Source organism: Salvelinus sp. IW2-2015, linkage group LG5 (assembly GCF_002910315.2).
Source record: "Salvelinus sp. IW2-2015 linkage group LG5, ASM291031v2, whole genome shotgun sequence".
NCBI lineage: Eukaryota > Metazoa > Chordata > Actinopteri > Salmoniformes > Salmonidae > Salvelinus > Salvelinus sp. IW2-2015.
Genome location: NC_036844.1, coordinates 26,856,330 through 26,871,022, shown reverse-complemented (window position 1 = coordinate 26,871,022; position 14,693 = coordinate 26,856,330). Strand labels below are relative to the sequence as shown.

The window sequence follows — 14,693 nt, the reverse complement described above, 5'->3', positions numbered from 1 at the left end:
ATAAAACCGGGAGAATGATCCCATTAGAAAAAGAAAAAGGTTAAGGGGATCTTCTTTCGGGCGAATTGTAGCAATCACATCTCTCTCTACCAAACATTATTTAGGATTATTATGCAAAAACTAAAATCACATTAAAACACACCAGATTTCCAACAAAGAGTGAAACCAGATTAGTCCTCTAGTTCTAGTTAACCCGTATTTCAGATATATTTTTACAATTTCTTAAATTAATATTCCTAATGCTTTAGAAAGTTGTGCCTGCATGTTTGATTTTCTAATTTGCTTTCATCTAAATACAGTTCACAAGGCCAATGTGGTGTACTTTTAGGCTGGTAAAACTTTTGAAATATCTAGGTCAGAATAAATACAATGGAAATAGCACCCCAAAGAGTATACAGACAGGAATGACAAATGTCAGCGTTCACCTGAATAGAAAACCAAACCAAAACAATGGGATTTCAATGAGACTATCAGCTACTTTGCTTGTGAAGCAATTCCCCTGCTGTTACCATAGCAACACGGTAAATTCATGGACATAGAATAACTAGATTGGTGTAAAAAAGTTCCATTGGATTTGCATAAAAGTACCTGAATTAATGCACCATATACCGGCTACTTGACGCTTTTGAATCACAGCAGTGTCCGTTTTAAATAAGACCTGATTTCCAGTGCTAACAATGTTCACATTTTCTGTAGTTGTCTGACATGTTTTAACAAATAGTAGTACCAGTCTAGTCATTCTATCTCAAGACTCAAGTCCAATCAGCAGCTGGTAGGAGGGGAAGACAACAGTGAGCTGGAATTCAATTGGCTGATGGCTGATGGCTGATGGCCGATATCTTATTGTGATGTAAACAAAACTGAGTAAACATGGTTGGCTGTTCACCAAGTGTTAGCAGTAGTAGTATTCCTTGAAGACAACGTCTGTGCTGCCACTAAGTAGGAGCTTTGGTTATGGCTGCCAGACAACAGGGAGGATGCCTCACTTGGAGCAGGGTGATGGAGTCTGGAGAGAGAAAGAGGAAGAAAAAGACAGACAGAAAGGGGGGTAAATATGATGGACATAACTTCACAGCACATAGAAAAATTGTGTGTTTGTGTGTGTGTGTGTGTATGTGTATATGTCTCACCACACAGATGCTGTCATAGGTTCTCATCAGCTCCTCCATGCAGTACTGCTCCAGCACCACTACTCCTGCCAGCGAGGGGCTCTTGGACACAGTCCGGGCACAGTCCTCACAGTGCACCATGTAGGTCTTCCTGCTGCCAGACTCACTAGTTACAAACAGCAGGTCAAACACCTCCACCTGCACACAGACACAACACAATCACTCACTGCAGAAATAACCAAAGGCATACACCAACACTCTGTTGGTAAGATGCTCGGGTCATGGTAGTTCATAGCAGGTCTGATACAGGCATACACCAACACTCTGTTGGTAAGATGCTCGGGGTCAATGGTAGTTCATAGCAGGTCTGATACAGGCATACACCAACACTCTGTTGGTAAGATGCTCGGGTCATGGTAGTTCATAGCAGGTCTGATACAGGCATACACGACTTACGTCACACTCGTTGCAGTAGTAGGCTGGTTCGTCCTTCACACGGCTCTGATAAGAGATCTTCTTCCCTGCAGCAACCAGCTGGTCTCTCAGAACCTGAATGTGCTTAATGGACTGTAGGAGACAATGTCTGAGAGAGAGCGAGAGAGAGAACAAGAGAAAGGTAAGGTGTAGCAAGAAATAAACATGCATACTAGATAGGTGACGAGGCGCCCACACAGTCTTGTATAACTAACACACGCACACGCACACACACACACTTGACCATCTTGTAGGTTTCTTGGTCTGTGATCTTGATAGTGCGGGCCACATTCCAGGAGACATGGATCATGGGAACGATGGACTTGACCTTCTTGACCTCATTCCACTCAAAGCGCTCCAGAGCCACTTGATACTGGTATGCTGCAAGGGCAAAGACGACACACACACACTTTACAGTAGAAAAGCACACAAAAGGATTTTGATATGAATTTGACTGAGGTAAAGGATAGTGTAGATACAGTAGTTGCACTGTGTATGACCCAGCTCCCATTTCCTATCTATGTCCTGCTGGACACTGCTAGTAACTCACAGTTGAGAGGTCCCACGTTCCAGGCGATGTTGTTGCACCAGCCCACAGCCTGCACCCAGTGGACGGACCCTGCGTTGATCCACACCAGGTCACCTGGTCTCTGGATGAAGCGGTACACTGGGATGTTGGAGCGGTACAGGTCCTCCAGAACAGGCCACCAGGACCCAGTCAGGTAGTCTACTCCATACCTGAAGGAGGGAGGAGAGATGGTAACAAAGTGGTGGTTTCTGGTTCAAATCCCCTTTGAGTCACTGTTGTTATGCCTTTCAATGAGCAGAACAGCTCAAAATGCTTAACTAATTTGAAGACAGACCCTCACACGAAAACAGAACCATGACTCACTTCTCACAGAAATTGTTGATGTGCTCCCAGTAGTGTTCATGGACTGCAAACCACTCACAATCTCCCGGCCCAATGTTGATGTTCACAGAGCAGAAGTTATTATTCTCCTGGTGGCCTGAAAACAGACAAATAGAGATATTTAAGCCAATGGACAGAGGCATGTAATATGCATATAAACACACACCAATATAACTCAGACACTGACCAGGTGTACGGCTGCCGGGGACCTTCATGTAGAGCTGGACGGTGTTCATGCCCAGGATGGTGTGTCCCACGTGGCTCAGCATGTTTCCATTGTACTCCACACGCATGAAGGCTGGTAGCTTCAGCAGCTCCTGCAGCTGGGGCTTCCACCTGGTAACACATGTCAAACACATGTTAACACTCTACTTCCTCTCTAAGGGTGTCCTTAGCCCTGTCTAAAACAATCAACCACATGTAAAGCTAATCTCACCTCTTAGGATCAGAGATGTCGATGTTGGTGCCGAATTTGATAATCTTCCCAGTTGATTTCGCCTCCGGCCTATAGGAAAGAGGAAGTGTCTTTAATAACGGCAGAACATTGTTTTGATTAAAAGTATTGTATTTGATTACATAAGGAGTCGACTGCACAGTATGCTGTGGATACTATGAGATGACCTGAGTGTGTTAGCAATAGGGGTAGGGCCAACTTTGGTAGGAGTTGCTTTGCTAGTAACCACAGTAGGGCTGGTTTTGCTGGTGCCAGATGCAGGGTTGGTTGATGGGTCAGAAGACAGAGTCTTCTTCTCTTCTTGTTCTTCCTCATCCTCATCCTCACTGTCCTTCTCTTCCTGTAGACACATTTAGGCACATGAACTTAGCTGGGCAAAGAGAGGAAGTGGGGGGGGGGGTATATGTAAGCATTATGTGTTTCTGTGTGTGATATTTGTGTGTGTGTGTTCATCCACAACCTGGAGGCTCTCCTGGAAGCTGGAGGCCTGGTACGCGGCGTACTTGGCGATGGTGGTGTGTGAGCGGCTGCTCTCGCAGGGCCAGGTCTGAGCTGAACCAGTGGCGTCCCAGTTCTCATCAGCAGGCTGCTGTACCTGGGTCCTCACCTCCACAGCATGCTCTGCATTGGCCTCCACCAGAGACTTAGTGGAGAACAGACCCAGGTCTGACAGAGAGGGAGGGAGAGGAAAGAGAGACAAAAGTATAGTGAGTAGATGATAAATTATGTTGCTGTTTTAACTTTTAGCCCTGAGAAAAATCGAAATGGGCAAACTCACTGAGTCGTAGTGATCCAGCCAGGCCTCTGATGACAGTGACAGGGTTCTTGGGGTCGGTACAGAATTGGAGGAGGACTGGGGAGAAGGCATCTCTCTTACTCTCCAACTGGACACAGACACACAGGACAACACAGGAATACATCAACTAGGCATTGCACAAATACAGAACTGATACATGAGTAATGGATATGAGAATGAAGAAGAAAAGAGGGGGGAAAAAGAAGAAGAAGATTACTTTATGGTCTATTGTCATAAGACACAGAGCTGCATGTTTTTTTTGCTTTACCCCCCCAAGACACCCACACAGACAGGTTGGTGCATAGGGTCAGCCGCAGTGCAGCGCCCCTAGAATGTGGACTCACATAGATGCTTGGTGTGGGGGGGTTGAGCTTCTCTCGTGGGATGGGTGTGTTGGTGCTAAGGACAGGCTTGACAGAGAAAGCAGGGAGCAGATAGGACTCTCGAAACTTCCCGTTCACCTTCGCCCCCCTAAACAGACAGAGAAAGAGACAAATGAAGTGGGAGAATTCAATAAGATTTAATTTAATACACTTTTCATTGTTTTGTGCCACAACCTCTCTTCCTCCAATGAAATGTCTTGGTAGTAAATATACAGTACCGGTCAAAAGTTTGGACACAACTAATCATTCAAGGGTTTTTCTTTATTTTTGACTATTTTCTACATTTTAGAATAATACTGTGAAGACATCAAAACTATGAAATAACACATATGGAATCATGTAGTAACCAAAAAAGTGTTAAACAAATCAAAATATATTTTATATTTTAGATACTTCAAAGTAGCCACCCTTTGCCTTGATGACAGCTTTGCACACTCTTGGCATTCTCACAACCAGCTTCATGAGGTAGTCACCTGGAATGCATGTCAATTAACAGGTGTGCCTTGTTAAAAGTTAATTTGTGGAATTTCTTTCCTTCTTAATGCGTTTGAGCCAATCTGTTGCGTTGTGACAAGGTAGGGGTAGTATTCAGAAGACAGCCCTACTTGGTAAAAGACCAAGTCCTATTATGGCAAGGACAGCTCAAATAAGCAAAGAGAAACGACAGTCCATCATTACTTTAAGACATGAAGGTCAGTCAATACGGAAAATTTCAAGAGCTTTGGAAGTTTCTTCAAGTGCAGTCGCAAAAACCATCAAGCGCTATGATGAAACTGGCTCTCACGAGGACCGCCACAGGAAAGGAAGACCCAGAGTTACCTCTGCTGCAGAGGGTAAGTTCATTACAGTTAACTGCACCTCAGATTGCAGCCCAAATAAATGCTTCACATAGTTCAAGTAACAGACACATCTCAACATCAACTATTCAGAGGAGACTGCGTGAATCAGGCCTTCATGGTTGTATTGCTGCAAATAAACCACTACTAAAGGACACCAATAAGAAGAAGAGACTTGCTTGGGCCAAGAAACACMAGCAATGGACATTAGACTGGTGGAAATCTGTCCTTTGGTCTGATGAGTCAAATTATACATTTTTGGTTCCAACCTCCGGGTTTTGTGAGACGCAGAGTAGGTGAATGGATGATCTCCGCATGTGTGGTTCCCACCGTGAAGCATGGAGGTGGTGGTGTGATGGTGCTTTGCTGGTGACACTGTCAGTAATTTATTTAGAATTCAAGGCGTACTTAACCAGTATGGCTACCGCAGCATTCTGCAGCGATACGCCATCCCATCTGGTTTGCACTTAGTGGGACTATCATTTGTTTTTCAACAGGACAATGACCCAACGCACCTCCAGGAGGTGTAAGGGCTATTTGACCTAGAAGGAGAGTGATGGTGCTGCATCAGATGACCTGGTCTCCACAATCACCCGGCCTCAACCCTATTGAGATGGTTTGTGATGAGTTGGACCGAAGAGTGAAGGAAAAGCAGCCAACAAGTGCTCAGCATCTGTGGGAACTACTTCAAGACTTGGAAAATCATTCCTCATGAAGCTCGTTGGGAGAATGCTAAGAGTGTGCAAAGCTGTCATCAAGGCAAGGGTGGCTACTTTGAAGAATCTAAAATCTAAAATCTATTTTGATTTGTTTAACACTTTTTTGGTTACTACATGATTCCATATGTGTTATTTCATAGTTTTGATGTATTCACTATGATTCTACAATGTAGAAAATTGTAAAAATTAAGAAAAACCCTTGAATGAGTAGGTGTGTCCAAACTTTTGACTGGTACTGTACATCACATGTACCATGTACTCACTTGCAGGACCTGACGACCTCGCTGGCTGTGTGTCTGATGCTGACCTCTCCTAGTGGGATCCTGCGCTCCTCGACCTCGGAGGCGATAAACGTCTCTCGGTTTCCACTCTCCACCTTGATCAGACGGATCTTCAGCTCCTTGGGAGAGCCCATGGACAGAGCCTTCAGCTTGAGGAAATCAGCAGCAGCCAGGGGACAGGGGGTCCTCCTCACTGGGGCAGCAGAGGCAGCCGGGGTGGGGGAAGGGGAGGAGGTGTTGATAAAGCTGGTGGTGGATGCTGTTGCCAATATGTCTGGGTTGCTGCCTGGTGTGGACGTCTTGGTTTGAGGCTCACTGCGCCTCTCATTCTTCATCTCTGTTGATTGTGCCCCCTGCTCAGTGTTTCCTGTGTGCGTCTTGTCTTTCTGTCCCTGGATGTCTTTGCTCTGGAGGCCAAGGTTCACCTGAATGGGACGGCTCTTCTTAGTGTCTTTGTGCTGCTTGGCTGGGCGACTGGGGTGAGGTGTAGATGAGGACAGCGTTATAGAGGCTGATTTTCTGTCACACTTTTCTTCCACGTTCTTCTTTTCATTTCCTCCACTCCTCTGATGACTGCTGACGCTGTTATCTTGTTTTCTTCTCTTCCTCTTCCCTTCCCCATCTCCGTTTCCATTCGCACCGCTTGGCTCCCTCTTTCTGTCTGTCTGCCTGCGTGCCTCCCTCTGTCCCCGCTCCTCCTTGATGGTGGCAGGCAGCCGGTGTGTGGTGGTCAGTCTAAACTCAGCGCTCAGAGACCCGGTCGTCTCCCCACTGTCTACACCCTTAGTCTTCTCTTTCTTTCTCTCATTCAGAATCTCCTCCAATCTCGCGTGCTTCTGTTTTGTGCGCTCCCCCACGGAGAGCTGTGGTTGGTCGAGGTTTAAAGGAGGGCGGGGTTTGGAAGGCGGATCTGAGGTAGTGTGAGTGGATGATTGGCTAGTGAGTCTTGGGGGCGTGGTGGAGTTGGATGTGGGGGAGGGGTTCTGCTGGTCCTGACAATTGGTTTCTGGATCCATGGCGAGGGATGAAGAGTACTTCACTCCTCCCATGGAGCTAGGAGGAGGACGCCCAAACGGACCGCCGCGATATGTGTACCTCTGGCCCCCCAGGAACGAGGCCAAAGACTTGAAGACATCAGCAACTCCTGTCTGGTGAAGGTGTGGCCGACGGGGAGGCAGAGAGCTGGACGATGTGTCGCCACCACTGTCCTCCTCTTCCTCCTCCTCGTCTTCCTCCTCTCCGTTGGGAGTATCAGGCAAGCCATAGAGCTTGGCCAGGTCGCTATGGCGAAGGTCATCAGCACCCCTCCCCTCACCGACACCCTCGGCCTTCTCATTGAACCCCTCTGAGTTCCCATGGTGGGGTGAGAGGGGCGGGCCGTGGGTTGGGCTGGGCTGCAGGACAGGTCTCCTCATCACTCCTCCCTCCTCTTCCTCTTCCTCACTCAGCGCTGATGCTGGGGAGCCTTGCCAGCTGAGAACAGGGGGGCTGGCAGGGGGGTTGTCTCCCATCTCATCCACACTGCCCACCCCCGCCGCAGGTTGGAGATCTGGGGCCCGCAGGACCCCGCCTTCTGGACTAACACCCCATATCTCTGTCTGGCTCTGGATGGATCCCCCTGATCCAGCCATAGGGGGAGCTGCTGGGGTTTTGGATGAGAGTGTGGAGGGGGTCAAATCAGCCTTCCTCCCTGGGCTGCATTTAGAATATGTTGAAGGGCTGGTGGGCTGAGGACTGGTATTACGGGTCTTATTGGTCGTGTTGGTGCTGATGTTGTTGTTGGTGGTGGTAGTGTGAGTGGTGGTGAGTGGAGGACAGGCTGGTAGTGGTGAGTCCTTGACTGGGAATTTGGGTTGAGTTGGGTTTGACTTGTTCAGGGTCCCTCCCCTCTCTGACTTTTTGTGTTTGGGTGGATGTGCGGAGGGTGTGGGTTGGCTGGGATGGGCTGCAGGCGGGCCAACAAGTGGGATTGTCTCTGAGCTATTTGGAGAGCTGTGCTCATGGGACTTTCCACCTCTTTCTTGGGCCTTCTCCCTGTGTATGTGTTTGCCAGGGGTGGATGGTGTCTGGGAGGGTTGGCCTGGCTTCCCTGGCGTCCCTGGAACCATAGATCCAGACTTAGGGGAGGAAGGCCATACTGACAGAGGGAGGGATGATTTACGTAGGGACTTTGAGGATCCCCTCTCTGCTTTTTCCATCTTTTTATCCCTAAGGCTCTTCTCCCTTTTCTCTGTCTTCCTCTCTTCCTCTTTCTTTTTCCTTTCCACTTTGTGACTCCCCTCTTCTACTTTATGGGTTTTATTCTTTACCCCATCCCCACTTTTCTCTTCTTTTTCCTTTCTCCTTGTCCTCTCCTCCATCTTCCTCTCCATCTTCCTCTTCTGTTCCCTCTTTCCATCCTCACCTCTTTCTGCTCTCCTTTCCTTATGTTTCCTTTCTGTCTGTTTGTGTCTGTGAGGCTGCAGCTCTGGCCTGTTGCCAGTAGGTCTGTTGTTGTTGACAGTAGGAGAGCTGGGTGGGGTCTGAGGCTCTGAGGCCCTGCTAGGCTTCATCTCTGACCTCTGAGCGCCTGAGCCTAGCCATGTGGGGGAGGCAGAGAGAGGGGGAGGTGTGGGACTGGGCGAGGGTGTCCTTGGTCCCCGTTTGTGGGGTGTGCCAGTGCCAATGTCAGGGCTCCTCTGATTGGGAGGAGGATCTTTCTTCCCACTGGCCTTACTAGGAGTGGTGGAGCTGGAGAGGCCAGAGGGGCTGGAAGAGCTCAGGGTGGTGCAGCATCCATCTCTGTGGTTGCTGTTGCGGTGGGGAGGCTCTGTAGCAGACGGCTGGGAGGGGGTCTGATCCCTTTGCTGTCTGTGGGAGCGTGGAGCTGGGGGGCTGTGCTGAGGTACTGAGGGGGGTGATGTGGGATGCTGGTGGTGGAGGTGCTGGCTGTAAGGCACACTGGTGCGGTCTGCTGGTGAGGAGGGGTGCTGGGCCTGGTCATCCACCTCCACTCTGGATCCATGGTGGGGGGGTCTTCTGTTGCCACTGGGCTGGGCTGGAGAAGGGTGGCGGGGATAGGAGGAAGGAGGGGGGTCTTGACCATTGAAGAGGGCCTGGGGAACTGGAGAATGGGTAGAATGATGTGTTCTGTATTTGAGACTCCCTAATCCTGACTTGGTGGATTCCTGAAATAACGAGAGAGAGAGGATGGTTCATAGTCTTTAATAAAGCATGGCTTTCTTGAAGTTCATTGGCTGTTAACTGACTTACTTGTAACTCTATAGACAAGCTCCTCCTGTCAGCATGGGTGCGAGGACCAGGTCTGTCATATGATTGTTTCCAGAAGCCTTGTTTGGAAGGGGGGTAGTGGGGTGGTGATTGCTGCTGGTCTGGGCCGGGTAGATGCATTGATCCACGATGAGAGGGCTGGTGAGAGAGAACAGTAATAACAGTCGGTATCCTGGTGATGTATACTTGATCCCTGTCAGAAGGTGGTGCTATTGTATAAATTTCACAGCTACACTCAGAGTTGCTTCAAACCACTGTTCCAGGATCAGATAGACACAGTGGTGACACATCATTCAGGGCAGGTGGGGCAGCTTTCTACTCCAAAATGCAGGTGTTTCAGCCTAGCTCAGTGCTTTCTGTGGTGGTGGGGCAGGCCAGTAGAAAATAGGAGCATTGCACCGTGATTGGCTCAGTGTTCTGTCACTCATGGGGACACTACGTCACCAGCCTTTAGTAAGGGTAGACATCGAGAATGTGAGTCCTTTGGCTCCTGCATAGACTTAGATTAGAAGTCCCCTTCCAAGAGGGCTGAAGGTCATTGGCCACAGATAAAATGACATCAAATCACATTATATCTACAGTAGCTTTGATTGGACTGATCATGTCAACATCATACTTTCTAAATCTTAGCTAGCAGTCATCATCATGAATCAAGTTGACAATCTACTGACAAATCCTTTTTAATCCTTGTCATATGAAGAGAAATAATGAAGAGAAATTATAGATAAAACGTATCGGTGCTTATCGGACATAAACATTACACAACAAGTTGGAAATCGTAAATTCAACAATGAGTTGTTTGGAAGGAATCGATGACAGTGGCTAACCGCAAGCATTGCAACTGGGAAGTCAGACTGGAAAAATACATTTTGAACTGTCATCCAACTTTTTGGATTGTAAATCTTTCTCTTATGACAAAATTCACCAATGAAGTACCGCCACGCACAACAAAGTGAGTCCAAAAATGTCTTATATTCTGCTGCATAAATGATGTAATATGCCAGGGAGATATGGTCAGCCATATCAGCTATGTTTTTTTTTTTAAGTCAGTAAACAAGGCCGAAGGAACTGTTTCGCTGCCAGACAAGGCTCCTCTGATAGCCAGGTGTAACAGTGGTAAGGATTCACTTCATGGTGCTGAAAAGAAAGCTCTGCTGTTGGGACAGCTTTATGTAGGCCCTAACAGTTTGTGGGCACCGCTTGTCACCGTTATAGTGAAATTTATGTATTGTTTAGTATTGTGATGTGTAGTGGCTTTGCTGGCATGCATCAAAACATATGTTTTTTGGGGGGGGGGGGGGGGGGGGTTTGCCCCGCCTTCCACTCCTGGAAAACACAGACACAGGGAGAACGGCCAAGGAAGAGATGTAATGTCACGATCACTAGTTCAGGTGGCGACTAATCTCCCCTGGGCAGATTCTGTGTGTAGACTGAAGAATCTGCCGAGACTCAATGGGATGCGTGAGATAACGAGCTGCAGTAATTTCGGTCTTTGGGTTTTTAATACTGGTTATATGGACGTATCAGGTTGGGCCAAGGCAGTGCTTATTAAACTGCTTCGCTTCGAGTGCCTTGCACGAGTACCCACATGGATCCTTTTGCGAGGGTGGAGACTTCGATTTTGTTTATTTTTGTATTCTACCCCCTTTTCCTCCCCAATGTTGATCTTGTCTCATCGGGCTCGGGAGGCGAAAGTTGAGTCATGCGTCCTGGAAACATGACCCGCCAAACTGCGCTTCTTAACACCCTCCCGCTTAATCCAGAAGCCAGCCACACCAATGTGTCGGAGCAAACACCGTTCAACTGACGACCGAGTTCAGCCTGCATGTGCCCAGCCCGCCACAAGGAGTCGCTAGAGCGCGATGAGCCAAGTAAAGCCCCCCTGCCAAATCCTCCCTAACCCGGATGACTCTGGGCCAATTGTGCGCCGCCCTATGGGACTCCCGATCACTGCCGGTTGTGATACAGCCCGGGTTCGGTCTTAGACCACTGCGTAACTCGGGAGGCCCAGAACTCTTGATTTCTAATACGTATAGACCAAGAAGTTAATCACACAGCTGACCAAATTAACATATTACGGAAGATTTTACTTCTGGGTTAACAGAGAATAGGTGGTAACTGACCTGCTCAGGACCAGAGCTCCTACTCCTTTTGGCAGGGCAGTCTTCCCTGGGAGGGGGGGGATGCTGTGAGGGTGGGGAGCGGTGTTGAAGTTGGTCACGGTGGTGGTTGTGATGGTGGGAGGCCGGGCGCTTCCATGGTCCTAGTTCCTGGTCCATCATCCTGCCTGGGAAGGCCCTGGAGCGATCTGAAGGTGCCCACCTCTCTGCTGGGGAGTGCAGGTCTCTGGGGGGGTCTCTGGGCAGATGGTGCTGGTGGGGACCCCCATACTGGGAGAGACAATTATCATTATTAAAGTCATGCAATCAATCATTAAAACAATGTAATATATTTAAGCAATAAGGAACGAGGGGGTGTGGTATATGGCCAATGTCCCACGGATAAGGGCTGTTCTTAAGCACGACGCAACGCGGAGTGCCTGGATACAGCCCTTAACCGTGGTATATTGGCCATATGCCACAAACCCCTGAGGTGCCTTATTGCTATTATAAACTGGTTACCAACGTACACTACCGTTCAAAAGTTTGGGGTCACTTAAAATAACATCAAAATGATCAGAAATACAGTGTAGACATTGTTAATTAGTAGAAAGAGGAGGAAGGGAAGCGCTACTAAGGTACACAATAGTACATTTTGGTAGACAGAAGGTGCTCTTTGGTAAAAGGGGTAAGTTGGTCATCAAAAAGAAAGGAGGACCAAGGCACTCTTCATATAATTAATTAAAATGCCTTTATTAGTATGGCATGTTCAATAAAAACAACGTTTTTAAAAACCGACGTGTTTCGGCTGCATGGCCTTCGTCAGGGAGTACAAAAAAAGGAATACAATGTCCTCTTTTTAACAGCTTTTCCAATTAGCCCTAATTGGAAGAGGGAGTGGTTACAAAATTGATTGGACACACCTAGTAAGCAATACTATACACATTAAAAGGTGAAATAATGTAGCTATGTTATAATAAAAATACAACTCCAAGCTAAAAGTATCAGAACACTAAAAGGTAGTTCTAACCTTAAATATGAGAACACTAAATTAATGTTAATGTTGTAAATTACTATTGTAGCTGGAAACGGCAGATTTTTTTATGAAATATCTACATAGCTACACGTTGTGTTAGCTAATCCAAATGTATCATTTTAAAAGGCTAATMGATCATTAGAAAACCCTTTTGCAATTATGTTAGCACAGCTGAAAATTGTGTTATGATTAAAGAAGCAATAAAACTGCCTTCTTTAGACTAGTTGAGTATCTGGAGCATTAGAATTTGTGGGTTCGATTACAGGCTCAAAATGGCCAGAAACAAATAACTTTCTTCTGAAACTCGTCAGTCTATTCAAGTTCTGAGAAATGAAGGCTATTCCATGCGATAAATTGCCAAGAAACTGAAGATCTCGTACAACGATGTGTACTACTCCCTTCACAGAACAGCTCAAACTGGCTCTAACCAGAATAGAAAGAGGACTGGGAAGCCCCGGTGCACAACTGAGCCAGAGGATAATTACATTAGAGTGTCTAGTTAGAGAAACAGATGCTTCACAAGTCCTCAACTGGCAGCTTCATTAAATAGTACCCGCAAATCACCCATCTCAACGTCATCAGTGAAGAGGCGACTCCGTAATGCTGGCCTTCTAGACAGAGTTGCAAAGAAAAAGCTATATCTCAGATTGGCCAGTAAAAAGAAAAGATTAAGATAGGCAAAAGAACACAGACACTGGACAGAGGACAGAGGAAGACTGGAAAAAAGTGTTATGGACAGACTAATCTAAGTTTGAGGTGTTCAGATCACAAAGAAGAACATTCGTGAGACGCAGAAAAAATGAAAAGATGCTGGAGGAGTGCTTGACGCCATCTGTCAAGCATGGTGGAGGTAATGTGATGGTCTGGGGGTGCTTTGGTGGTGGTAAAGTGGGAGATTTGTACAGGTTAAAAGGGATCTTGAAGAAAGAAGGCTATTACTCCATTTTGCAACGCCATGCCATACCCTGTGGACGGTGCTTAATTGGTGCCAATTTCCTCCTACAACAGGACAATGACCAAAAGCACAGTGCCAAACTATGCAAGAACTATTTAGGGAAGAAGCAGTCAGCTGGTATTCTGTCTATATTGGAGTGGCCAGCACAGTCAACGGATCTCAACCCTATTGAGTTGTTGTGGGAGCAGCTTGACCGTATGGTACGTAAGAAGTGCCCATCAAGCCAATCCAACTTGTGGGAGGTGCTTCAGGAAGCATGGGGTGAAATCTCTTCAGATTACCTCAACAAATTGACAAATAGAATGTCGAAGGTCTGCAAGGCTGTAATTGCTGCAAATGGAGGATTCTTTGACGAAAGCAAAGTTTGAAGGACACAATTATTATTTCAATTAAAAATCATTATTTATAACCTTGTCAACGTCTTGACTATATTTCCTATTTATTTTGCAACTCATTTCATGTATGTTTTAATAGAAAACAAGGACATTTCGAAGTGACCCCAAACTTTTGAACGGTAGTCTAATTAGAGCAGTAAAAATACATGTTTTGTCATACCGGTGGTATGTGGTCTGATATACAACAGCTGTCAGCCAATCAGCATTCAGGGCTCGAATCGCCCAGTTTATAAAAAGAGTTATGTACAGTATTTATAGAGTGCTGCCCTCTTCCCATCTCACCCTGGTAGGCTGGTTTTTGTAGGAGTCCCAGCTGGTGAAGGGTACCTCAGGTCCTGCTTGGTAGCCCCCTTGGTTGCGACCATGGTTGTGAAATGACCGTGGAGAGTCCTGGTGCCAGCCATGGGTCTCATAAGCCTGGTCCTTCTGGTCCCAGGGTCGTGGTGCTAATCTCTGGTCCTGCTGAGGGCCCCTTCCCTGGGCATGGAAGGGTGGCCTGCCCCCCCTATGTTCCAGAGAGAAAGAAGGAATCACTACATTAAGGTGACTGTGGACTTTCTACACACAATGTAAGATCTGAACGATTGAGATGTTTCACTCACCTGTCTGAATAAATCTTGTTTAGGTGGTGAGATTGGTTGATTCCTCCATTGAACCTACAGTAGAGAAAGGAGGGTTACCATTGGCTCAGCACAGACTACAGAACAGGAAGAAGGGTTGTGATTGGGTCAGTAGGCAGTGGTGCAAGAAGAGAGCTCACCTATTTGGAGCGCCCCAGGGGCGACTATTGACGCGGGCCCATGTTCCTCTGGAAGGTCCTCCAGCAGGGTAGGAGTCCCTGGTGTTACGGTCAGAATACTGCTCTGCTGGGTGATACATCCAGCCTGGGAAAGGACAAGCACACACTTAACACACACCATGCATACATAATATACACCCACACAACTGCTTTAGGAACTTCAGGGAACAGATTTTC

The 14,693-nt window shown here is 47.2% G+C and overlaps 1 protein-coding gene across 3 annotated transcripts in view; it reads right to left on the bottom strand.

The window, feature by feature from the left end:
- Positions 1 to 608: 608 nt before the first annotated feature.
- The window catches only part of LOC111964136 (lysine-specific demethylase 6B-like), a 39,208-nt gene continuing 25,123 nt past the window's right edge, over positions 609 to 14,693 (bottom strand). For all 3 annotated transcript variants that reach the window (XM_023987875.2, XM_070443640.1, XM_023987876.2), the window contains 18 exons: positions 14,478 to 14,601; positions 14,320 to 14,373; positions 14,000 to 14,222; positions 11,356 to 11,622; positions 9,215 to 9,370; positions 5,945 to 9,129; positions 4,088 to 4,214; positions 3,726 to 3,831; positions 3,408 to 3,613; positions 3,115 to 3,287; positions 2,930 to 2,998; positions 2,681 to 2,829; positions 2,476 to 2,590; positions 2,134 to 2,321; positions 1,823 to 1,964; positions 1,566 to 1,692; positions 1,131 to 1,307; positions 609 to 1,006 (listed from right to left, as the gene is read on the bottom strand). In XM_023987875.2, coding sequence (XP_023843643.1) covers positions 983 to 1,006; positions 1,131 to 1,307; positions 1,566 to 1,692; positions 1,823 to 1,964; positions 2,134 to 2,321; positions 2,476 to 2,590; positions 2,681 to 2,829; positions 2,930 to 2,998; positions 3,115 to 3,287; positions 3,408 to 3,613; positions 3,726 to 3,831; positions 4,088 to 4,214; positions 5,945 to 9,129; positions 9,215 to 9,370; positions 11,356 to 11,622; positions 14,000 to 14,222; positions 14,320 to 14,373; positions 14,478 to 14,596 — 5,607 coding nt within the window. In that variant the 5' untranslated portion in view covers positions 14,597 to 14,601 and the 3' untranslated portion in view covers positions 609 to 982. The remainder of the gene's footprint in view (positions 1,007 to 1,130; positions 1,308 to 1,565; positions 1,693 to 1,822; positions 1,965 to 2,133; positions 2,322 to 2,475; positions 2,591 to 2,680; positions 2,830 to 2,929; positions 2,999 to 3,114; positions 3,288 to 3,407; positions 3,614 to 3,725; positions 3,832 to 4,087; positions 4,215 to 5,944; positions 9,130 to 9,214; positions 9,371 to 11,355; positions 11,623 to 13,999; positions 14,223 to 14,319; positions 14,374 to 14,477; positions 14,602 to 14,693) is intronic.